The 27,085-nt window shown below is 35.6% G+C and overlaps 1 protein-coding gene across 7 annotated transcripts in view; it reads left to right on the forward strand.

Moving 5' to 3' along the window:
* LOC149792522 (liprin-beta-1-like) overlaps window positions 1–27,085 on the forward strand; it is a 195,395-nt gene that overhangs the window by 39,130 nt on the left and 129,180 nt on the right. For 6 of the 7 annotated variants that reach the window (XR_016423582.1, XM_089971141.1, XM_089971143.1 and 3 more), the window contains one exon: window positions 22,181–22,312. Coding sequence is in view for 6 of the 7 variants with exons in the window: in XM_089971141.1 (XP_089827267.1) it covers window positions 22,181–22,312 (132 nt within the window). In the remaining variant the exon portion in view is untranslated. Of the gene's footprint in view, window positions 1–1,711; window positions 1,860–22,180; window positions 22,313–27,085 lie in introns of those variants that run through there. The other variant, XM_089971142.1, reaches the window with a different exon arrangement.

Genomic DNA, 27,085 nt, shown 5'->3' on the forward strand with positions numbered 1-27,085 from the left:
TACATGTTAGAATCACATGGGGCAGTTTACAACAAGAGATATAACAGTACATAGTTCTTCATGAATATATTGACACATACACACACTTTATATAGATTTAGCACAGAGATGGCTTGGAGGGAAAGTTTTTTTATTTCCATATGCTTCCAAAAAGGAAGCACCTGAAGCTGTTATCAAAGTGTCCATCCTAACTGATTCTCTCAGCTCATGGATCAATAAGCTGCGTCTACCTGCTACCAGAGTGACTTGGTGTCTGTATTATCCATTTGTGAGCACAAGGTATCTAATAATTACCATACTTTGCTATATGAGCATCTAGTGTTTGTATATTTACTCTAATGCAGTGCATCTAGGTTCAGAATGGCTGTTACAGCTGCTTCCAATGCTGATATGGTGGAGAGAGGGCTGATATTGTGGAGTAGCGCCTTGACCAGCTGTATGATCCAGATCAGTGTTACCAGACATCACTTCACCATCAGCATCAGGCACTGGTGTTAGGCCCTGATACACTATTTTAGCTCCCAGTTTATTCCTGTGAACCTCTAGAAATCAGCATCCCTTGCTTATGTATAGGTGAAGCTGACATATGCATGTGAAACTGACATTTTCGGTGTTGATATTGACTGCGCTCTGTGGGAGAAAAGTACAGTAATTGAAGATATTAATGTCACTCATTTGGAGAGAATTGCGTCAATTTGAGAAATTGACTGGCCTGGAGTGGATAGATTGATTGACTGGAATTAATTGGAAAACATGGGCAATTTTTTTGTTTTTGTTTCACCGTTTAATCAATCAATCATGTTTGTGAATTATGAAGGGAAAAATATAGACCCATGCTGATGAAGCTCTGAACATTTAGGACTGCCTGTTTTCGGTATTGATTTATATGCTACGTTTTAGGAAGTAAATCACAGCTTTAGAGTGGAGAATATTAATTGATGCTTAATTTCAGAGGTGGAGGATAATTTACACATGGAATATATTTTGAGTGGAAGAGGGAAGTGTAATTGACACTGTTGGAGTCTAAATAACTCCAGAAAAAAAAATCCCTTGGATCATAGCTCGTTTGTTTCAGTTATATAAACAAACTTTATAATTGTTGTACAGTTAAATATGAATGTATTCAGGAAGAGGGAAGGATATTTGAGACTGTTGGAACCAAGTTTAGACTTGGAAAATCCTATTTTGGTGGAAAGTTAACATGTGCACATGATCATTGATTATGATATGGATTTTTATGTGTAAAAATGTAGTGTGATTGTGCAGTTATAATTAAGTAATTATCACATTGCACTATTGGATAAAATCTGCTTGTTGTTGAACTTTGAAATGATTAAACAAAGTTGTGAAAATGTAGTTTTTGTAAATTAAAATTAAAGTCTAATTTCCAATCGGTTTGTGGACTTCAGTAAATTGAGGTATAAAATTCATTTTCTTTGAAACAAGGCAGTGATACCTGGACTTATTACCAGGTAAAGTCAGTCTTTGACATGTGATTGTGATAGGGTTCCATCATTCCAAGCAAGTGAACTAGAAAGTAATGGGATGTATTACAATATCTGACATATGACAATACCACCTAACACTTGCCAATTATTTTTCTTCAGTGACAGTGGATTAAATTTACAAAGTCCTGCTGGTAATATTTTGCCAATTTATTTAATTTTGTGTGGGTTGGAACTGTTCTTTTAAGTGTTGAAATTTCAATTGTCTATTGGATTTGTGGAATTCATAGTGCTAACATCATGGCTGAAAATAATTCAAACTTTGTGCAAAGGAATGGTATGGGTCATTCACCAAGGCCAGCTAGTACAGGAACTTATCTGTCTCTGTGGGAAACAAAAATTCAGGAATTAATGGTGAGTAATTAAACATCTACTAGATATCAGACAATTTTGAGTGCATTATGTGTATCACATCAAAACCCTTTTTGAAAAGAGCCAAAAAGTTTTGGTTGATTTGGTCCCTGATTGTTTTAATTATCAAGAAAAAGAGTAATTAATTATTAATTAAGGCATGATTAGTTGATGCTTCTGATTTTCTGACTTAATACTGTAAAATCTCAGGGAGCTGTGACAGCCCAGTTGGTTGGGCATCGGACTCGTAATCCACGGGTCGCAAGTTTGTTACCCCACCTATACCAGCCCCATTCATTTACCTCATTGTGTCCTTGGGAAGGGAACTCAGCTCTTAATTCCTTGGCATTATGTAGCTTATTAATGTGCTATGTTCCAAAAAAACCAACCCAAAACAAAATTTTAACATGCTTTCCATTTAAAACAGGTTACTGTGGACAGTTAAAAGTAGCTGTATCAGTTTCTTTATTTATGGTTGATCTTGTGTTTGTATTTATGTTGTATAGATCATGCAATTACACGTCCCATTCACACTCCAATACGGGATTTAAAACATAAGCTTCCCATAGTTTTGAATTTTTAACCAAAGTAAATCATTGTTCAAGGTGCCAGAACACCTTAGCCTTAAGGTATCCTAATTATACCACTTTTGACCAGCATGTGGGTAACAAATTACTCTCTCTGAAATTTATGCTTATTACCTTACTGTTATACATGATTCCCAGAATTTCTTTGATCATGTTTACTAATCACCTTCATATATCATATTTATTCCCCAAATATTTGTTTCTGTTTCTTTGATCATATTTCCTTCTAAGTGTTCTCACTGCCAAGAGGGTTCATTTAGGATTTAACCATGATGATATAGGGAGTACTGGTACCATAACCATTGCAGTTTTTATGTGGATGAGACTGATTAGAGAGTCCTTGCCTGCTGTTTACATATCAGTAACATGTTTGCCAGTTTACCTGCTAACTTTTATAAAAATTTAGTGTTGGAAAGAATCCAGAAATAATCTAAAATTGTGGAATTTTATTTCTTACATCTTTGCATGATTTGGAACATTTGACAGATTTATTTGCCCAAAAGAATGTTGTGTCAACTTAAACCAGGCTTGCAGACAAGAAAATTTTCTGTTCCAACTGTTACTGATTGTCTTTCATGAATGAGAGGATTGGTCATACTCATCTAGGCTGTTTGGGAAACTTGAATAGGGTCCTGTTTTTGAAATGTATTTATTGAATTCGGCATGATATTTATTCTGTAATCAGATCAATTTATCAGTAATACTTTTTGGGATATATTGGTCTTGCGCTTTGAAAAATATGGCATAACATTTTTTTTTAGCGCTTCTGTGTTTTCTTAACCTATATGCATGGCTATAAAGTGCCCCCATAGTGACCCAAATAATGATGCAAACATATATTCTGTATATTCTTGCTGAAAAAATGGGGAGAAAAAACATTATTATTTACCTGTCCATTGGTTTTTTGTTTAGACTTAGAACCCTTTGAATAGGATATGGTATCCTTTCAAGTAAACACAGAAAAAGACCATCATATTGCTGTCTGTTTATGTAGATGTTATAACTATAGCTGAAATGTTTATGTATGCTGGGAACAAATCTGAATTAGTTAATACCCTGTCAAAGCACAGGTCGAATTCTGCTAAACTCGCTTTTCATCTGTGACTGCTGGAAATAAGATCTTCTCTCTTCTTTGTAGTCATGAATATGCATGAACAAAAATATGTCTGCCTGTAAAAAGAAAGGCATTTATGCATGAACCTTTTATAGAGTGAAAAGTGACTTACGTTTAGAAAAGAAATTTTAATTGGCATGAATGGTCGTATTGGGTCAACTTATGAGAAGATTTTACTCTGGATTGCAACGATTGGTTAAACGAGTTTATCCTTACTCGTCAGAAATGACACAATCATATCGCAGGCTGACATTGTTGGGCCCCGAGTGGGTTGGTGGTTTTTTCTGGGGTTTTCCCGGGTTCTTCCTACATCATTTATACTGGCTGCCATGTCTGCTAGAATATCCTATCTTGTGCTGAAAAATAGTGTTAAAACCTATAACATCAACAACAACAGCAGCAGACACTTGTGAAAAGATAGAATAGAGTGTTAGCTCTACTTGTCATACCCCAGAAGAGCTTATGGGATGATCATTAATAATTTCCCATACTCAGAGCATGAAGATCTTAAGAATTAGAAATTTTTGGCAATATCATCAGCGACTAATGTTGATGTCACATGATATGAGGAGACTGGTGATCAAAATATGATGGCAGTAGCCGACACTAAAGAGGGACAAGGGGCTTGAATTACCACCATCTTGTAACACCAGTCTCCCCATATCATGTAACCAATACAAGTCATGTAACCAACAGTAGTGGCTCACAAAGGCATTGGGATAATGCCGAAAATCTTGAATTCTTAATACTTATGCTCTGATTATGGGAAATCACTAATGATCATGAATTATCCAGAACAAGAAAGCAACCTTTTCTGTTGTAGCTTATGGGATGGTCTGTTGTCTTTTGTCCACCATCTGATGGCACAAATTTATCATTTCTACACATTAAACTACTTGGAGGATTGCAGTGAAATTTTACATACACATTCTTCCATTGCCCTAGTTGGTCCTAGATGAGGATAATGCAGATCACACATCCAAATATTACCACCATTGCTCCGTGGAAAAGTAATATCTGCATGTAGTTTTAATAAAATACTTCTTACAATATTTATAAATGAAAATATCAGTAATCTGACATTCAATATGGCCACCATAACAATCTTGTTATTGCTACACCTCCTACATGGATGGTTAGATCAACATGGGCTTTTCACTAAAGGACTTCTTATGGTGTTGGAACTTCTTATGGTGTTAGTCCAAAATATAATAATTGTGCCATTGTGAAGTCCAGTAAGCCTCCACAGCAGCCATCTTGAAAATCTATCGTATTTCATCCTACATAGAAAGTTATAATAACATGGGGTTTACACCAAAAGACTTGTCATGATGTCTGTTTGTTCGTAAATGGAAATGGTGCTGATAAGGGGCCTAATATTGCAGCCATTGTGGCCAGCTTGAAAATCATCACTACTACTTGTGCATAAATGGTCATACTATGTATCATGATGGTGTTTCTTTGATCCTGAATTAAAATCTGATATCCATCATGTGACTATCTACAAAATTTTGGTTTTATTGGCTAAAAGGGGAAGTAATTTTAATTTTGGGTTTTCATCAGAGGAGTTTTTATAATGTCTAATTGGTTGTAAATGAAAATAGTAACCCTCAGTATGGTCACTATGGTGGCTATCTTTAAAATATGTTTTGCCTCTACTATTCCCAAATGGATGGCTATACCATCATGGGGTTTTCACAAAGAGATTTCTGATAATAAATTGTTGATCCTAGGTGAAGATGGTGCCAGTCATATATCTTATATGGTTGCCATGACAGCTGTAGTGAAGATCCTGTCAATACTCAGCCTGAATGGATGGTCATTATAACATGGTATTTTTCACACCAAGACTTCTAATGATGTCTACTTTGTCCGAAATTAAAATGGTGTCAAGCTAACACCACCATAGCAGTTAATTTATTGATATTGTTTTTTGCTGAAGAGTATCAGATATTGTTTCAACATTCAGGATTTTAAGGACGAAATGGTCTTATCTTATATTTCTGGAAATTCTTTTTCACCCAGTAGATTATTAGTGTCATTAGGGGATTCTTGATTGCAGTTTGTTTATGAAGATACTGTAGTAAAAATCATACAGGTTATGCATGTGTTCAACATCGATTATTTCAGTAATTGGTGTCTTTTTTCAGAAGTATGCGGTAGGTCGTGGGTTTGATTCCTGGCCGAGTCATACCAAAGACTTACAGAAATGGCACTAACAGCTGCCTCGCTAGGTGCTCAACATTTAAGGCGGTTAGTGTTAGGACTGGTCAACCTGGTGTCAGGATAATGTGACTGGGTGGGACATCATGCTACATGTCTGTGGCATGATGCCCCAGTGCTAGATATCACTATAAACTGTCACACTGCAGACATTTTAGCGATATGACTGAAAAATGATTAAAGCTACGTTAAAAAAATCCAAATCACAAATCACTTTTTTTAGAACTTGATACTACATATGCAATATATGCAGTAATGCTGCACATATATTGCATTTTCAGACAGATACAATTCTTGAGCATTATTATAAGATAACAATTTTGATATGCCAGTAAATTGCTAGCTGAAATAAAATGGACTTGATGTTTCTTACCAGGAAAATTTTATATTTAAAATGTGAAATATGCCTGTGGGCACTGAAAATAGCCTGATTTTTGCTAGTTAAAAATAATGCTCTTTAAAAATGCTGCCTGTACTGGAAACAGTTAATTTTGAGATGTGGATTATCTGTACAATTTTGTTCAGGTAATTAAAGGCAAGAAACTGAAATGCCAATGATAAAGAATTTTTGATACAAGAGAAGTTTATTGTGATAGGTTTAAATAAAAGAAGAGACTTTGTTTAGCATTTGATGGCATACATGTAGCAACACAAGTAGGGTAATTGTGTGGAGGCAGTTGGAGCAAAGCGACTTGCCCAGGTAAACACCATGAGAGCTGAACTGGGCTTATACAGTGGTAGGATTCAAACCCTGAGTCATTTGGTTATGAGTCCAGCATGCTAACCACTCAACCACCATGACTCATGCCTACATCAGTTGCCTCTTTTGATATGCAGGAGACTGCATCAAATCTTTTATAACAGGGGTCTCAGACACACAGCCCGCCTGGCTGTATCCTGTGGCCCACAAAATGATTGGCGTTCACAAAGTATTATGAGAGATATCAAAGGTGGTGTGGCTGTTGGGCCATCAAAAGTGCCCTCATGCGGATGTCAGTGTGTTTGAGAGTTTGAGACCCCTGTTTATAAAGTACATCCAAAAGCCATTTGGGAAGCCAGGGTAAAAAAACACCAGAAGCATTTAAGATGCATCTATGAAATTTGGTACATAGACTTGTGACATTAATCTGTCTTTTGTAATTTGCAATATCCCAGTTTGAGTATTTTTGAGACAGTAGAACTCTTCTTGTGAAATTCTCATGTTGATATGACCATCCATTCTGGAATTTTTTATGCTGTTGATGCCAACATCAGCATATTTCTGTCACATATTTCTTCAAAAAAGGCAAGACAGAAGTTTTATCAAAGGATTAATTGTGGGTCAGAACACTATCATTAATTATTATTAGGCAGTCACTTGGTTGTAAATGGACCATTTCTTGTAATAATTATTGTTCTTTATTCATAACTATTTAGATAACAAGGTTTAATAGGTTATCCATTGCATTAACTGGATCGGTCTCTATTCTTGATAGAGGCTTTATTTTATCAAGGAGAAAAATTAAACTTGTAATATTCGTGTAGGTCATGTAGCCATAATGATCAGAACCAATTATTTAAGTAGTGGGTGACATTTATTAGAATGTGGTTGCAATTGATGGCAATTATTTACTTTAGTTGGACTCTCATACATCCATATTCCCTCAGAAGGTCATTATTTACATATCCCAAGAAAGCAAAAGCAATGGTAAATCATGTTGACATTTTTGGATGGGGTTAATCTAAAGGTGCAATCCAGTATAAACCTTGTCCTTTGCTATGCTAGACCTGACATTCTCTTTTCTTGACTCAACTTAGTACCTGGCTGCCATTATGTAGGTCAATAATTTTCGTCTAGAATTTTTTTTATTGCATTTAAGGTGCAGAGCAATCAACATTCAGGATTGAATATGCTTTGGTTATACTATTTTTGTGTTAAATTTTGGAACAACAATTAAAATTTATTTTACTTTAAGTAAATGCAACAACATGACCTGTATAACTTTTGCTATAGGTGGGAACTGTCTGCCCCATCAAATTTATAACCCTCATTAAATTGTCTCATTTCCTATGAGTGTGGAATAAAGAGCCAGAGTTGTGAAAGCCATTTTTATGTATACATTCTAGTTGTCTTGTTTGATATCTAGAGGGAACAAAGGGGTGTTCCCAGTGATGAGATATTACTGCTATCAGTTCTGTGGTACAGCAGATGTTACCTCCAGATGATCTCTTCTTCCCTCCCTCCTCCCCACTCTACATTGTCATTTGTTGTAATCCACTGATACAAATGTGCCAAGCCCAGATAGTGTATTAGTGAACTTCGGTTTTGATTCAGTGGCTCAGATTGTATGCATATTAAATTATGGGAGTACTACCACACCTACACATGTACCTGTTTTCAAGGCATGCGCACAAATCAGTGAAACACCAGTTACAGTTCTCCCTCTTTATAAAGTGACAGGCATTATAAGTGAGGGACCCTTATACTGAGGAAGTTTCGAAAGGGCTTTGTCATAATACTCTTCTATAACAAAAATTGATTCTTTTATGATGTGAAATAATAATATAATTGGTTGTTATTGGCCAAGAACTAAAATAAAGCAAAATTATGTAGCAGTCAGAAAATGAAATTTGATGGGGGTCACGGGTGGTCAAGTAGTCCATACCTGTCAACCCCTTGAGATGAAAACCTGTACGCCAGACCAATAAAAACCTTTAAAAGACCCCAAAAACTGTACACAAAAAAATGTATTCATACATTATATAAGATCTACAGTGTCAGAACAACAAATGCCATAAACGAACTAATTTAACATATATTTACATAATTACATAATTATTTACCTGATAGTTTATACGAAACTTTATTTGGTTTTACTCTTTTCATTTTGAGTGTGTTGTAATACATGCACGTTATTATATGCAACACACGCACCCATTGCATTTTGCAAAATGTAATCAGGGGTTTTAAAGTCTATGCAGCAAGTGTCGGTGTTTATTTTACACTGTAAAAATGATGTTAGTGTGTTTGCGTTCAAGGACATCCTACAATCTATTTATTTTTTTCATGATAGAAAAAGATCTCATGATAGAAAAAGATCTCTCTCAGTCTGCAGTGTTGTGAGGCAAGCTAAGTAGTCGCTGAATAGCTAATTTCAGATTTGGGAAGCAGATGCCACCAATACTAATTGTCTAGCTGATAACACCCAGACAGTAGTAACAAAAACTCCTTTTCTGGTGATCATCTGTTAATACAGGCTTACACTCATCAGGCAGCATGCGGTAATCTTCAAACTCATCTTTAAGTGATCCAGGTGTGGAACAACTCAAAAACGAAAGTGTCGCTTCTAGTTTAAAAAATATATGTGCAAGGTATTTTGAAAAACAAATTTTCATAGGTGTAATATTAACTTCTTTGGATTTATCATGGGCTCATTATTACATATTTATATTTTCACCCCATAAACCCAATGTAAGACATCGACCTGATATTTATTTTTTGGATGGTGAGGTCTTACTGCCCAATAACAGCGCTGTGTAGTGTGTTCCAATTTCTATTAACATCGGAACAATAAGTCCAAATAGCTGACACACTTGGCATTCCATATCAGCAGTTTTCTACAAAATAAAGTTATAATGTTTTAGTCAGACTTTACTTACACTGATGTCTTTTTCCTAATGAATTCAAATTCCCACACAAGCAAATGGACATGTTTTCAAGTTTTCATTTGGCTGGAATGCACAAGAAACCATGAGTACTGAAATCCGTTAAAAAGAACATACAAATCTTGAATGAAACAAAGCTATCTAAACACTTTTAATATTAATATATTTGTATTCATTTCGTTAAAGAAAGACACTTCAACTTAACCTGATTTCGGCATTTACGGCTTCCGTCGCTTTCCGAAGCATATTAGAGTTATCCTCATATGGCTTGTTCATTGCTTAAAAAGATTCTGGATAATGCTCAGTTTAAAAAAAACACGTTACGTTCAGAATTCCGGGATTAACAGAATTAAATTTGTAACTTTTTTTTGAAAAATGTGAATTTTTATAAGAAAAAACTGTACAAAATGGTTGTATGGCCATACACTGACGAAAATGAAGAAAAAAAACTACAGATGTAGTTGGTACAAGTTGACAGGTATGGTGGTCTAGAGCACTTGGCTTGGCCAATCACTGCGATCTCACCTCTGTCCACATAGGTTCGAGTCTCAGGCTAAGCCAATATCGGTATGCAAACAAGGTTGTCTTCGCTTCCTATGGGTTGATGGATCCAAACGGTGTATCTCTGAGTTCTACTGTTATACTGGCTGTCATGTATTGCTTATGCTTTGTTGAAAAAAAATAAAATAGTGTTAAACCCAAAACAACAACAGTAGTATTTGACCAGGTCCATTATCATACCTAAGATGGGCAGTAAATGCATTGAGTGGATTTATAGTGAGGGTCCAAGGCACTTATTAGGACAGATAGACACTGTCCGTTTTCCTAGACGGTGGTCTAGATCCAATTTGTGACTAAGATTAATTTGGGGTGCATTGTATTACATGGCTTTTTTTGGAGTTAATGTTCTCATAGTGATCAAGTACATGTATTATCATTTGAGACTTGCACTGACTTGTAATAACTATAACTTGTATGAACAGGATAGCAATCAAATGTGTTATCATGGGCTGTGCTTACAGAAGGAGCAATGCATGGTCAGCTTTGGTCAGATTGCTTTAAATTAATGTTCTGCTTAATTATTTACACATTAAAAATGTGCAAATATCCTGCTTATCTAGAGCTCTGAAATACTTCGCTTAAGTTGAGGACTGGATCGTTTAAGTTGAGGGCTGGATCGTTTAAGTTGAGGACTGGACCATTTAAGTTGAGGGCTGAATTGTTTAAGCTGAGGGCTGGATCGAGCTATAGTCTCATTGAGTGTAGATCAGTGGAATGTTTATTGATGGTGAAGTTTGGACCAGATGCCAGTAATTTCAAAAGTTACGGTAGGTTCCTGGATAATTGATGATTAACAATACCTTTATTTTAACTACTAATTATTTAATGTCTTTCAAGATGGTCTAATCCCTACTGCTTAATTGTTGGAATGTCTCTGCTTTGTATAGAACTATAATGCAGATCTTTCTTACTAAACCTGGCCATATTGTACAAGTTACAGTACTAGCTGTTTCACTGGATTCTAGGTGGTATGGTAGTCGTAATAACATATGGATTAATGTGTTTTAGGTCCTCATTTTGGACACATTATTTTCTGAATTCATTTTGTAACATGTTGCAAGGCACTCATTAGCAATTTTTCTGGATGCCAGGTGTGTTACATGTATACACTTTTTAAGCTTATACACAGAGATGGTGGTCTGACCTGGAGCAGTAACAGCTGTTGAATGATTCACCCTGTGTATTGGATGTGTATTTACATCTGCAGATAGTATATAATTGATAACTCTTTTAATTTGTGATGGAACCAGATGAAAAGTAAATGAATATGGCCAGTATGCACAGAATTCAATTTCAGAGGAAGCTCTAGACTCCATAAGGAAGCACCAAATATAATGAGTACCATACAATGTTGTGCCTTGAGCATGGGATAGCTGGTTCCCCTACAACCTTTGGCTATATCACTCAAATCTTCACCTGTGTACCCCAGTGTGCATTTTTAAAAATTAGTCTAACATAATTATTTCTGCCTTTGAGGTTTTTGTGTCCGTTAAATTTGATAGACATTGTCCCATGCTCACAGGATCCTAGTTGCAACACAGACCTTGTGTCCCATGCTCACAGGATCCTAGCTGCAACACAGCCCTTGTGTCCGATGCTCACAGGATCCTAGCTGCAACACAGACCCTGTGTCCCATGCTCACGGGATCCTAGCTGCAACACAGACCCTGTGTCCCATGCTCATGGGATCCTAGCTGCTACACAGCCCTTGTGTCCCATGCTCACAGGATCCTAGCTGCAACACAGACCCTATGTCCCATGCTCACGGGATCCTAGCTGCAACACAGACCCTGTGTCCCATGCTCATGGGATCCTAGCTGCAACACAGACCTTGAATCTCTCTCAGCAGTTTACTGGACTGTATGCCACCAAAGGCAAAGTATATCATATTATGATGTTCTTCATTCATCCAACAGTCTGTCCATCATTCTGATACCAATTGGATTCTGCACAATAACTTCAGTTGTCCACCATCAACAGTTTCCAAACTTTGATGGTGGCTTGTACTTCAGTAGGGAAGAAACTTATTGCTTTTCAACCCAAAAGGTCAAAGATCAAGGTCCTCATGACTGATAAAGAAAATAATTTCTGCTTAAAAACTAAAGTTATCCAGTATCTTCAGTTGCTAAACCTGTATATAACTTGCACATGGGGTATTTGAAAAACACTCTTGATCGTAGGGTCAAAAGGTCAGAGGTCAAGGAAGAAAATGAGTTCTGTACAATACTTTCTCCAACCATCTATAGTTACCTGACTTGTGATCGACTTGTATTTGATTTAATTAAGAACCCTATTGATTTTGGGCTCAAAACCTTAAAGATCAAGGTCACTGTGTCTGACGGTATAGTTCTACATGTGTTATGAGTCTATGTTCTTAAAATAAATAACAGAAAAGAGTGAAAAGCAACAAGCTCTGTAGAATTCAACAAATAATTTATTTCCCTTGAATACAAAGGGAAGAAAATAAAAACCTTAAGGTATTGGGAATTAAATCCAAAAATATTCCTAGAAATATGGACACAAGTCCTAATAATTTAAAGTTCTGAATAAACTTTAGTTGAAATCCAAATTAAGTCCCATGCTGAAGGTCTTGATGTGCCTGTGGTGACCTCTATTGTGTTGCTGACCAAGTCTTTTGTTGAAACACAATAATATAATTCTAGGATTGAATTCACTATAAGAATGTATGTGTCCAAGAATATAACTTTTTGTAAGCATTCTGTATTTTCAGAGAAAATAATAACTGAATTAAATAATTTAAAGAAATAAATTACAGCCCGAATGAACTACTGCTCACAACAATAATACAATTTGATTCTGCTATCTTAAAGCAAGAATGAATTATCCTTCTAGTGACAAGATTATATAGTCCTCTACTTGACCTCAGGTCACATTTTATATTTTCTTTATATATAAAAAACCTATCACCTAATGGCAAATAACCTTCTAGAAAGTTCTTAATGTTTACAAAAATAAATTTTTAGTTATCATTAGAAAGTCTGTTACTAATATTATAATATATTACCTGGACAATGTCACATACACCAGGTAAATTATAGGGGAATTCCAATAACCTTGACCCAGACCCAAATAAACATATTAACTTCTACAGTATTAATAATGATCCTAATATTAAACCCATACACATAGAGAATATTTCAGCTATTTAAAAGAAAAATCAACAATTCAGGTCAAGTAGAAAATAAACTTGATTTTGGGCAAGGTTAAGTCCAACATACAATGTTACATTACAATAGCATATAATAAAATAAAAATATTTTAAAAAAAACAAAACCTAACAAGCAAACTAAAGGTACATAACACATGCTGTAACTCAGCAACCCTTTGTGGATGATTTGCAATTAGAGTAATGAAGAAAACTATTGATATTATGATCAGAAATTTAACGGTCAAGGTCACTATCTGAAAGAACAGAATGGTGCCTGCACAACAGTATAATTATACAGCACATACATGGCCCAGTTTTTGTAGAATTGGACATTATAAATGTAATGCTCTTGCAAAATCTGCTGAATTCACAGCATAAGTCTTTGAGAACATTTTGAAGGCTAAGCAGTATTTCTTTTTTGATGATATAAAAGACTGGAAAAATTGTTGATCTTGCAACTCTTAAAAGTACAGAATACATTAAAGAATGTTGATATTCAGTCTTATTGCTATTCAGTCTTACTGCTATTCAGTCATACTTTTTTCTTTATCTTACTGAATGTAGGAGGGGCATCTTCATTTTCTCATGGCCATCCATCCATCCTTCCATTTATCTGCCTGTCTGTCCATCCCAGAAATCTTGTTGATTGCACAAAAACCACTCAACATGGACCAGTGAAATTTGTGTACAATATTTCTACTGTATACACAAGCAGATGACATGAATCAGATTTTCAGGTCATTACAACAATTTCCCCCATATCTTAACACCTTCTTAACCTTTTGCACTTGGACTTTAAAAAAAAAACCTTGTTAGCACTCAGGCAAAAACAACTGAGGCAGACATAAAAGTTGATAGGCATACTTGTTGTCCTATATAGATGACCCATTAAGTTTTCTTGGGCATTAAAGGCAATTTCTGTTTTTCTACACATTATTAAGTATGTTTTTGACTTTTTTGATGAAGATCATATGAGTAAAGATCACTTGAGGTAGACAAAGGAAATTTAATATGTGTATTCATATGTCGATGACAAGATTATACATGTATGTTTAGGTGATTACTCTAAGTTTACTTTTGTATACACATTTTCTTTTCTTTTTGGATAAATGTTGTTTGCACGGTTAAACAAAATCTTCTCAAAAGAGATCGGTTGAATTTTGTTAGCCTAGTTCTGTTTATATTTAATGATCTCAGATCTGATTTTGAGGCTAGTACAATAAGTTTTCAAGTTTTAAACATGTTTTAAGTTTTGAGACTTTGACATTTTGTATATAAACTTTGTTAGCATGATTGGTTAAAAATCACTTGAGGTAGACAAATGAAATTTGACATTCATATTTGTATTTGTATATCTTAATTTAGTTTTCATGCCATTGTAACAATAATTTTAATGTTTCACTTTTGAATATTTGGGACAGACATTTTAGTTGCATGTCTGCGTTGGGAACATGCACTGACAGTTTTGTTGCATCAGCAAAACAAAACTCCTGGGTCGAAAATTGTTAATTCTAACATTTAAGTCTTGTGCATTTTTCAATTAATCCAGAACATATCTGATACACTAGCAGTGCACTAAGCACACTCCCAAACTCCAGGCTGATAGCCTTTATTCGGTGTATCTGTGTGATAGAGATCATCCTGTATCAAACCATGCAAATCCAGATCTGGCATTTCACAATGTGCCAGCAGATCTGGGTCAATGGATTTTTTTGGGTGGAGTAATCAGTAGAATAAACATCATACATTTTGAGTTGCCAGTGCATGTTGTGCCAGTAGGTCAAGGTCAGTGTTTGCAGCTGGATTTGAAGCAAGTATAAATGGTTGCTGTACTAGACTGTACTTTGTTGGCTGTAATGGTAAAGCTGCTTGGAATGTTATTGACATGACCTATAGAGATTGGTCTATTATGATGTTAATTTCATACATAAGGCAAACTGTGAATGTTAGGCATTTTTAATATGGGGAGGGGGCTGAAAGTCACTTCAGTCATCAATCATACCTATTACTTGTATATGGAAAGAGGTTTTTTATGCATGGAAAAAGTTGTCATGTTTACAGAGTTAACTGTAGTAAGAGTCCTTGTTTCTTGGATCTGAAGTTTCTGTTCTTGGAATTGGCATTCAAAAATGTTATTCAACATTTTTCCGTGTATGGAATACAGCCGTTCAATCTTTTGATAACTCTGGTTATGGATATCTGTTTCTAGAATTGTACCAAAAGCTCTGGTACAACAAATGTTGGCTTATAAATATATGCATTGCACATTCTGAATTTAAAGAGAGAAAGACTGGCTAAGTTTACATTGACACTCAAGATTAAGATTAGCCTGTGTACAGTGTAATGATATACTAGGAACTGAAGCACTTAATGGGAAAATCAGGTTGCAGTTTATGAACTCTTTGCACCTGTCTGACTCATTGGCTTGATTGAAAGAAAAGAATTGAGGTAAAAATACACTTATAATGTCAACAGAACCCTCAAGAAAAGGGAATAAACAAACTGTCGGCTGTATGCCAGTATATTTAAAAAGATTCCACAGCCTTTTTAGCTGATATAGTCTTTTTAAATATTCACATACATTGTGGAATATACGAAAAGAAAATGACAAAATAAATACATGCAGAAATTAAATATCTTCTGTTCGCGTAGAATATTCTAGGCATTATTTTGCACTGCCAGAGACAAATAATGTAGGCAGGAGATGAATAGATTCAGTGTTTGTCATGCCAGACTTATGACCAAAAAAGGGTGCAGGTTTAAATCCTTCCATTGGATCAGCATGGGTTGTTTATTTTGGTGAATCTCTGGGCAAGGCACTTTACTACAGTTGCTCAGCACTAAATAAGTGTGTTGCTTTGCCATAAGGCACCAAACCAATTTCTGTCTGTCTCTCTCTCGTTATAATCATTCACCCCAGCGACAGATCCCAATTTCAAGCTTTTTGTAACTGTCACACTCTAATCTCAAATGTCGTGAATGATTTGCGCAAGTTGCACATGCATAGTCAAGAAAAGATTCAAGATGGACCCATTTTTTTCCAGCGTGACTTCTTGGTTTGATCTTATTTTTCTATCTATCCATCTGACCATTTGTATAACTTTTAGGCAGATTTTTTGTGTGTGGATAGTTTGTAATATCATGACTCTGTGGTCTTAAAGTGAAAAGAGCAAATTCAAAAAGCAATTTATTTCTGTACAATTTAAAGTGAAGATGCAACAAAAACTTGCGGTATTGAGAATTAAATCCTATATAATTCTGGAATTACTAACATAAGCCCTAATGAATAATAATTTGTATAAGCTATTGATGTGGATGCAGTGGCAGGTAGTCTTTAATGTACTAATGTACAAAAGGCATGAATTGTAATGATGTTCCAAAAGTCTTTGTTGAATCATAGTAATATAATTCAAGGTTTCCTAATGTTTGAATTCACTATAATGAGCAGTTAATGTATCTTTCCAAGAATATTATAGAGCACTTTGTATTTCCAGAGAATAATAAATAATTTCACCCAAATCAGATTCTGAATACAACAGTATAAATGATTTCTGCCCAGATGTTATCACAGGAATAATAATTTTTTCAGTAAACAAGTTTATTTAAAAAAAACAACTAAGACACAAAAGAAGAAACAGTATATAGGACAAAAGTTTATTTCCAGAACAACCCAAGCTTGAATTAGACATGGTCTGTTAATAAATTTATACTGAAGAACATGATAAACATTATGTTCCCAAGTCAGAGAATGATAATAATCTTAATATTTGACCTGCACTTACAGATAAATATAAACCATAAGTTGTCTACAGAATACATTCTTTTTCAAGGATTCTGGTTAGGTAGACAATAAACTTAATTTTGGACAAGTCAGCTTTCAAGATACAATTTTACATAACCCTCAGTATATAATGACCCCTCCTGCCCAACCAACAATGCAAATTAAAATATACATAACAATAAATAAAGCAGCGTAGTCGATGCTTTCAGCAATATGCATCTTCAGACACACTCTTTTGGCCTAATATGGGAAAAGAATAGAGTACATGTTTTCTTTCAATAATTTAATTACATTTTCAAACAAAAAATAGCTGTTAGACTTAACATTGTCATATATCAACAACTGACACACACACACACACACACATAATTACACAGACATTAAGTGGAAAAAATGAAGTTTATTGGACATTGGAATAGTATTGACTTGTTGCTGCTGACTTGGCTGCTGTTCATTTTGAGAGTTAGAAGTTGGTGCAGATATCATAGTGTTTATTATTAGATTCATTAGGGAGGTATGGTACAGTTGTTGAGACATCCTCAAAGATCTTGAATTTTCATTAGCATTGAAATTTATCTTTCTGCATCAGCCCTGATGCTGGATGGTTTTGTTACTATGTTGATGGATGTCATTTGAGTCCAGAGGCACTACTGTTGATAAGGTGTTTTGAGGATGTCCAAAATATCACATATTTCCCCATCATGCTGCTGTAATGCATGAAGCAGACACTGTCAATCAGCTGTTTGGAATTATGTCCTGCTGGACTTTGCTTGCTTCAGATGGCTCATCCTGTGAAGAATCACAGCTGCATTTTGACATTAAGGTGATTTCCGCTCTGCCACTTAAGGCAGGAATGTTTATATGCATAAATGGCTTAATTTAGTTTACTACCTGTATGTTTGTAAAAGTGCTTAATATGTAAATGAACATGCATGTGACTCTCAGGAACTCCCAATTCCAATTAAATTATATATCTCAAAGAAAATGCATGTTTAGTTGGATTTTTATGTTCATTTTTTCTCCTTCTTAAAGTACCAGAGGTAGCATTTTCACATCGAATGTGGCATCAATAGGAAAAAGTAAATGTGAACTGGTACTGATTGTAGTACACTACACAGTGTTCCACTTTAGATTATTTTACTGACAACTCTGGTGAAACATTAATGATGAAATGATTAAATAAAAAGTATTTTATGCAGCAAGCTAAATTTGGTGGACACATTTGTATCTAGAAAAAGAATTGGTTAAAGTTTGAAGGCATTACAGCAATTTTTTTTCTCTTACATGTAGATATTCTTTTTTGTCTTGAAAATCCACTTGAGGTACATGATTCAACTTTGGTATGCGTGTGTGTGTGTGTGTGTATATATATATATATATATATATATATATATATATATATATATATATATATATATATGGCCATATTAGACTTTCATGCTTAGACAGTTTGTCAGAATTTTAAAATGTTTCAGAACTTTTTTAACTTACTTTGGTTTGCATTGGAATTGCACATGTTTGACAAACACAAAATCTAGTTTCCCCATGAGATTTAATTAAATTCTTCTTGAATCCCAGGACTTTCCTCAGATAGTTTCTGTTTCGCTACACAAGCTTGGTCGGCAAATCAACTAGGTGATGAACAGTTGAAAAGTAGATTTGTGTTGATACACATAAATGTATTTCAGTACAAAGTTAAAGTTCATCTTTAGATCCTATTATGGAATGGCTGATTGCAAAGGTGGCAGTGTTAAGCAAATGTTACCTTTTTTATACCACACATGCTGAAACAAAAATGATTGCATGTGCTTTCAGTCATGGTCCTTGCAAAGCTTGCATTTTAGTTGTACAGTTGCTTGGCTTGGTTTGGTGTTTTCTTACACAGTAAACCAAGTTGATTATTTTGTGACTAGTTGGTTAAAGTGGCTTGCCCAAGGGCACACCACAATTGTTTTGTAAAGTGCCTTGCCCAATGACACCACAGTTGTTTTGTAAAGTGCCTTGCCCAAGGACACACCACAATTGTCTTGTTAAGTGCCTTACCCAAGGACACACCACATTTGTCTTGTAAAGTGCCTTGCCCAAGGACACACCACACTTGTCTAACAGGCTGATCAGATGGTAGGATTCAAATTCACACCCTTTCAGTTGCAAGTTCAGCAAGCTAACCTTTGGTCACACAGTAGAGGCTAAACCCATGGACCAAGGGGAACTCAACACAAGTCAGTACTTGTTTGCATAATAATTGATGCAGGGTAGAGTTCAAAACACATTCGACTGCTTTGGTAAGCTGAATTGTTAATCTTGGGAGTACAAGTGTCTCTGATGATAAACATGTAATACCATGTTTATGTAATGCTCAATCAACAGCAAACAACCAAGTCCAGGATCTGCTGTCCAGAATGTGGGTTGAGTTGTGTTTGTGTACAATTTACAAAAGAAGAAACAGTTGAGACCTTTATATATCTTCTAGCCTTCTATGTTAATCTGCAGTTGGCCCAGGAGCAAGTATGGAAATGCAATGCCATTAACCTAGATATGTCTGCCTTAAAGACAGGCTCTCTGTCGGGGTTTTAGTGATGACTGTGAGAGCAAGGCCAGACTTCATGCATGCTTAGCACTGTCAGCCCTGTGTCATTGAGGCTTACTTGTGTAAAGAAGTGGAGGTTAATGCTCTGTACATGATCAGAATAAATGTATGATTTATAAATGTACATACAGTAAGTTTTGAAAAAAACCTTGTACACTGCACCTTTTACAGTTGTTGTTGTGTCAGAGATTGTTGATATTTAATGGCTTATTTAAGGCTGAAGCATTTTGGTTGCATTGGTGTTTTACAACACAGCAGCTCTTTGAAGGTTTTATCATGCTGAGGCATGTGATTATAATGCCCAAGGACAGTGCATCATGCTGGCTGATTCAGACTGATCCAATGGTGGAAATTGAACTTCTACCACCGTGTTAATTAATCCATTGCCTTAACCACTGAGTCAAAGTGTCACAGAGTAATGAGGAAACTGGAGAACTGTGAGGGGACCACATATCTTTGATAGTGGCGATAACTTATCATTACAGATGCCAAAGTTGGGAAACCTTGACTATTTGGGTACAAACTGAGTATCTGCCCCACTGTACATTTGCAAATATTTTATTACCTTGAAATACAGGTAAAACCCGTTATAATGTGATTGCGTGTATAATGAGATGGAAGCATGGCTCCCATTTTTTAATTTAAGGTGACATATCTTTTTAACATCCTAAATACATGCTCTTGGAAAAGCCAATAATTTGTACCCCTAGCGGAATCTTAATCCCGTCACTGTATTTAACATTACCTTAACTTCACTGTGTACCATTTTGGACATATTGGCATGTGTACAATTCAAAACTGAGGTAACCACTCCGGTGGCCTAGTGGTTAGAGTGTCTGCCTCAGATGCAGGAGGTTGTGGGTTTGATCCCCAGCCAAGTCATACCAAAGACTTACAAAAATGGTACTAAAAGCTGCCTCGTTTGGCACTCAGCATTAAGAGGTTACTGTTAGGACTGGTCGACCCGGTGTCAGGATAATGTGACTGGGTGGGACATCATGCCACATGTCTGCGGCATGATGCCCCAGTGCTAGACATCACTATAAACTGCCACACTGCAGACATCGTACCGATATGACTGAAAAACTGTTAAAAGCTACATTAATAATCCAAAATCACCCAAAACTGAGGTATATTTGATGTCTGATGAAACCCAGCAAACAAAACAAATGATATATGATCAAGAGGTTTGTTAACACTAATGAAATTGAAATTTCAATGCACATTTTCTATGGGGAAAATTTGTTAACGCAATTCCACTTATATTGTGATGTTATTCTTTGGACGCTGAGCAGCGCATTATAATGGATTTAACCTGTAATCACAAAGGCACAAGAGATATGCTACATTCATAGTACACATGGTATGTAGCACTATAGTCAGAATATAAAGTTCCTTAATATGTTATGGAATTATGTCATTTCCCCCACCCGGTCATGTTTTCTCTGTGATTCACATGCTTTTAAAACCCAAACATTTTTCATAACTCCTAATAGTTATCATTTGCAATCAGTATCAGATTTCAGGAAATAATCATTTGTTATCATTTGCAATCAGTATCAGATTTCAGGAAATTATCGTTTGTTATCATTTCATGATGAAAACGTTTCAGCTTGTGTTTCAAAGCTTAAAACATCAGTATATAAATACATGTACCAATGTGTGCTTTACAAACATAATCATTGAAAGCACTTTGAAATATAAATTTTCTGATGGCTTTAACTTCTGTGCATTTATTATTTTCTTCATAAAATCAGTTTGAAATTGTAAGTAAACCTGACAGAGTAATAATGGCAGAAATCAGGGTCTAGATGTATCTCTTCATTAGACTGTTTTTGTAATCATTGGACACATACATTAATGAAAAATGTTAGTGCCGTTCCAATTAATAGAGTTATTTGAGCATCATTTTTTCAAGTTTGATTATCAAGTGTGTACAGCTTTTTTCATGTTCAAGTTTCCTTACGGTACACGTAAGTTTATTAAATTATTATTACTATAATGTTGCCTCCCATAGTATGTAATGCCAACTAACCAATAGTGTGGTGCATTGTACATCCGCCGAAAACGGTGGTTGCAGTTGACCTAAAAAGGATACTTTTGTTGTTGTTGTGGGGTTTAACGCCATTTTTCAGCACACAATAGGCTATGCATGGCGGCCAGTATTAATGGTGGAGGAAGAACCCGGGAAAACCCCGGGAAGAACCACCAACCCACGAGAAGCTACTGGCCGGATACTTTGTAAGTTAAACATCGAAAGTATGACTATATACCAGATGGATACCATTACAGGTGATTATACACGGTTGTTCATCTGTATGGATCATTATTTCTGGGGCATGTAGATATGGTTTCTTTTCCTTGCATCTTTTTCTTTTATGTCTTCATGTTTATTGAATCATTATTTGATAAATTAATGAAAATATTGATTTCAGTTTGTGTAAAATAAATTCGCAAGCATAGAAAAGGCACACAGTTGCAACTTGATCATTCAAACTCTGTGAGGAAGAGACATGAAAAATGTTTAAACTGACTGGTCTTGGTTTATACTAACCACAAACTTGGAATATCGAGGTTTTGTATTATTGAGGCTCAAGAGGAAACAGATTTGTCCAGGTACAAAATGTAACTTTTGAAAACTATTTTGCTTCCAGGAATTGTTGTCCAGAACATCGCTGGAAACCCATAAACTGGACCTGATGGCAGAAATATCCAGCTTGAAGTTAAAATTGGCCACTTCAGACAAGGAGAGGCGTGAATTGGAAGAACGGTTTAGAAATTCTCAGGTATGTCAATCTACCTATAAGGTCTCTTAAGTGTGAAAAAGTGCTAAAAATGTACATTTCTTTTGGACAAGTGCTTCAAGAGCCCTGTTCTAGATTAATCATTTAGGTTTTTAACAATAGCTCATATCAATAAAAACCTATAGGGTCTAAGATCCTGGAATCGTTACTACATCTAAACTACTAATACCTGTGGGACAACTTCACTTTAATCTAAAGGGTTTGGTCATCTAAAATGAACATCGTGACACTAAGTGTAGCTGTCACGGTGGCCAGCTTTAGTTTTGATATTGAACTCCAGGACTTCTATTAGGACAGTCATGAAACTTGGCCTGCACGTTTGTCCTTGTTGATTACAAATGAAAAGAAGTCCCATTTATTGCCTCCATGGCAAAAGAAAAGGTATCAATGTTTCTATTGGTACACTGGGAAGAGGAATATACTGCAGGAGAAGGCACAACTTCATAAGGCTGACCACCTCAATCTTTGGGGAAGGAGGAGTGTCAAAAGTGTATCTCCCATGGCATTTCCATCTGTTGTTTAGTGAACAATGGGCAAATGGGGAACCTTGACCTGAGTCTGCTTGTGAGACTTTTGAGGTTGCATCTGCTTGAAAAACTTGGAAGAAGGTCCCATAGGGTGGGCACACTTCTTGGTCTGTTTTGAAAAGTATGGAACTGCTGCCAGGGCATGTGATGTTGATTCTTCAAATCCTGTGACATGGATGAGGATTCCAAGGAGCACCTCCAACCTCAAGAGGTGCAGACATTAAAAGGTTCTTGGTGTATTACAGCAAGGCCTTTGACATCTCCAAAGAGGAGGAAAATCTCTGCAGAGGATAGACAGTCATCTCATCCCCCTTCCTAGTTAGGCAAGTACAACTTGACCCCTATCGTCAAAATAACTGGCTGAATCGAGTTTCTGCCACTCTTTACCATTCATTTTTAGCTAATAATAAGAAATGTTTATGGATGCACTCAGTTTGAAGATAAAAAGTGAAAATAAAGCACCTATGTTCAAGTATGAATCCTCTAGAACTTCACAGAGGACCCTAAAATCATATTTAGAAGGCTGAGATTCTTGTCATTTTTGTCTGTAAATCCTGATGGTCATGGTTGAGTAACCTACTCGATCCTTTTGGTAGTCAAGCCCAAGAGGTTACCAGAGGAGAGACCTGCTGTTGCAGCACAGGAGTTCTCCACCACAACAGCCCACAGATTCTCCACTTTCATGCTTGACTCATCTCAAGCAAAATTCATCAGAACTGGTCTTGGAGCAGGGTTGTCAACAGCATCGCCCATGCTAGGAGGCAACCTGCTTCCAGTGTTTATGATGGGAAGTCGAGAATATTCTGTGTTTGGTGTTGTCCCCCTTTGAGGACAGTTTCATATTTTCCTTTGAGGACAGTTTCATATTTTCTTTTCTTCCTTCTTTTCAAGGAAAGAGCATTTTGGTGTCCACTATTAAGGTCTACAGAGCAGCCCTTTCTAACATTCAAGTTCTCTAGGGGTTCCACCATTGGGTTAGACCCTTGTCTTTCGGATCTCATTAAATATTTTGAGTCTCAGATACAAGTATTTCGCTTTTTGACAGTTTTAGGGCATTGTCAAAACCGTGTCATGAACCCATGAGTGACACATTTCTCCACTTTTCTTTGGATCCGTGAGAAGAAATGAGTTTGTCAGTGGAAATGGGTTTTAGTTGTTTGAGTTTTTTTAAAGGGAGAAGGAAGGGTAAAAAAACATCGTCCTACCTATGTACAACTGCTCTCCAGAAAATCTTTTGATTTGCAGTCTTATAAAGGAACACACACATCTTAGTAAATATACTACAAAATTAAATTTTTTAATTCAAACTTATTTTTTATAAGTTGGATTTGCTTGAATATCTTTCACAGTAACCCATTGGCTAACATGTGACAGGTGTCAATCATGTGACAGGTGTAACTCATTGGCTAACATGTGACAGGTGTCGATCAAGTGATTAAAGGATCATGAATATAATTATATTTGTAATATTCAAAATTAATTGTGGTAAATACAACTGTTTTGAAAAGAAAAAAAATAATTTTGTGAATTGTTTAGTTATGATAAATCAAAACACGCTGTTAATATAATGAAATTCATAACAAGATTGCTGAGGAATTTCCATAATTCCTTACTGGCAAAAATTACTGAAGTACTTGTACGGTTTTAAACATACCATGGTATATACCGCCCAAAAAATACTGTGGTGGCCATCTAGTGTTAATGAAGAGGGATTAATTAGTTTTAATGGGCGAGTGTGACTCATGGAAAAAGAAAAGTAGTGCAGTAGTAGCATTTAAGTATTACACAATTAAAATTAGTTTTACCCTCCCATGAAATACTACTATTTTATGTGACCCAAAATGAACTGGAAATGTATTACTTTGCAGGTTCTATTATGTTTGGGTCATGGGTCTGAACTACAACATTGAGTAGGTTCATGTATGTTTGGGTCATGGGTCTGAACTACAACATTGAGAAGGTTCATATATGTCTGGGTCATGGGTCTGAAAGTCATATATGTTTGGGTCATGTGTGAACTACAATATTGAGCAGGTTCATATATATTTTGGTCATGGGTCTGAAAGTCAGATATGTTTGAGTCATGGGTGTGAACTACAACATTGAGCAAGTTCATATATATTTGGGTCATGGGTCTGAAAGTCATGTTTGGGTCATGGGTGTGAACTACAACATTGAGCAGGTTCATATATATTTGGGTCATGGGTCTGAAAGTCATATATGTTTGGGTCATGGGTGTGAACTACAACATTGAGCAGGTTCATACATATTTGGGTCATGGGTCTGAACTACAACATTGAGCAGGTTCATATATATTTGGGTGATGGGTCTGAAAGTCATATATGTTTGGGTCATGAGTCTGAACTACAGCATTGAGCAGGTTCATATATGTTTGGGTCATGGGTATGAACTACAACATTGAGAAGGTTCATATATATTTGGGTCATGGGTCTGAAAGTCAGATATGTTTGGGTCATGGGTCTGAATTACATCATTGTAAAATTGCTTGATAAAATATTGTCTTAAACTGCTCTGGCATGTCAAAATTTGAAATAATATTTGACGACAGAAAATACAAGCATTATAGGAATACAAGTACTATTATATTTCCTGCATTACCTTCTTTAACTTATTCACCTAATTATGAAAAAGACTTTGGATTACAGAGGAAGCTCTACTTCTTAGAGCTAAAAATATTGGCAAAATTTGATAGAATTTCAGAGAATTAAAAGCTTCAGCAGAATTTACTTAAATCTCTGAATCACAATTAAAGTGTAAGTAACAGGTGTTTGTGACTGATATTGAATGTACTGACAGAAGAGAGAAATTATAAATGGTTAGGTGAATCCTGTATTTGTTCTTCATTTGATTTATGTAGTGGGTATACAAATTACTGGTCAGAAAAAAAAGAATGGGAGCACTGTGATATAGAATTAGCCATTTCCCTGCAAGTTCATGCCAAAATGAGCAGGTTGATTTTAATTTGTTACTTGTGCTTGGCAAATACCCAGATTTGTACCAGATTGCACGAAACGTACTCATCTCTTTGAAAAGATTTTCAAACTTTTATTTAAACTTTATTTCTAAATATGATAGTTTTGATTAACTTGATTACCTAAAATGTTTTTCACATTTTGTTTGTAAAATGTACTTCTTGACACTGGTTTTTACTGCTTTTCATAAGAAGTAAATGAATTTATACTTTCAACCTCATTAAAGTGCCAAATTGCAGGTGCTTTCAAACATAATAGCAAATTTGAATTACCAAAGAAACTTAAATGAATCCAATTAATTCTGTGAACATCTGTACTTGCATTTGTACTAAACAACATGCAGTTGCAGGATTTGCAATTGTTTTTGTTCCTATTATGTATGGGCTCTTAACAACATGCATGCATTCATGCATTTTTGTATACCACTGTGGTTCCAGGTTAGATCCTTGGAGGAGACATGGGCAAGGTTACAAGTGGTTGACTATTGAAAGTAATTTTCTCTTGGTTCTCCAGTATTCTACACCTCCTACCAACACCTGTCTCATGACATTTCTAAAAGTTGACATGTTTTATTATCAGGGCAAAATAAAATTATGTGTAGAAATGTCGTAAAACATCCTAGATACAGTATTGCAGATAGGATTACAAGGGCAGGGGACAATGTGTTCCCACCCCCAAATTTGGAGACCTACCATTTTAGAGGGCCATATGAAAATAATAATAGTGGTAGTGCTATAAAAATGAGATAATCTTGTTTTCTTTGACAGTTTGATATTAACATGTTTGAATATCTGGTTAACCTGAAAATGAGTTGCACCTTGGAATTTTCTGTTCTGGATCATGATTTCATTAGACTTAGGTGTACACTAATTCTCAGCTAGCTTTTATTATAATAAATGCATATGTTTTCTGAATTACTTTTCTTTCCAAACTAATAAATCATGAAGAAACGGACAGATTGTTTTTTGGGGTAGTTCGATTCCAACCCAGCTGTAGATTTTTCATGGTATTCCATGAAAAACCATGGAAAAGCATGGAAAATTCTATCATGGAAAACCACTGCATATTTGGACTAATATTCCAGACTCTGTCCAGGATAGGCTGGAAAACCATGGGAAAAAAGACATGGAAAATGCTGGACAATTCTAGCATGGAGAACCCTAGAGTATCTGGACTAAGTTGTGGGACACTTTTTAAATCATTTGAAAACTACATGTCAGAAAATGCACTCCAGC

This window comes from Sinohyriopsis cumingii, chromosome 9 (assembly GCF_028554795.1).
Source record: "Sinohyriopsis cumingii isolate HCF-2022 chromosome 9, ASM2855479v2, whole genome shotgun sequence".
Taxonomy (NCBI): Eukaryota; Metazoa; Mollusca; class Bivalvia; order Unionida; family Unionidae; genus Sinohyriopsis; species Sinohyriopsis cumingii.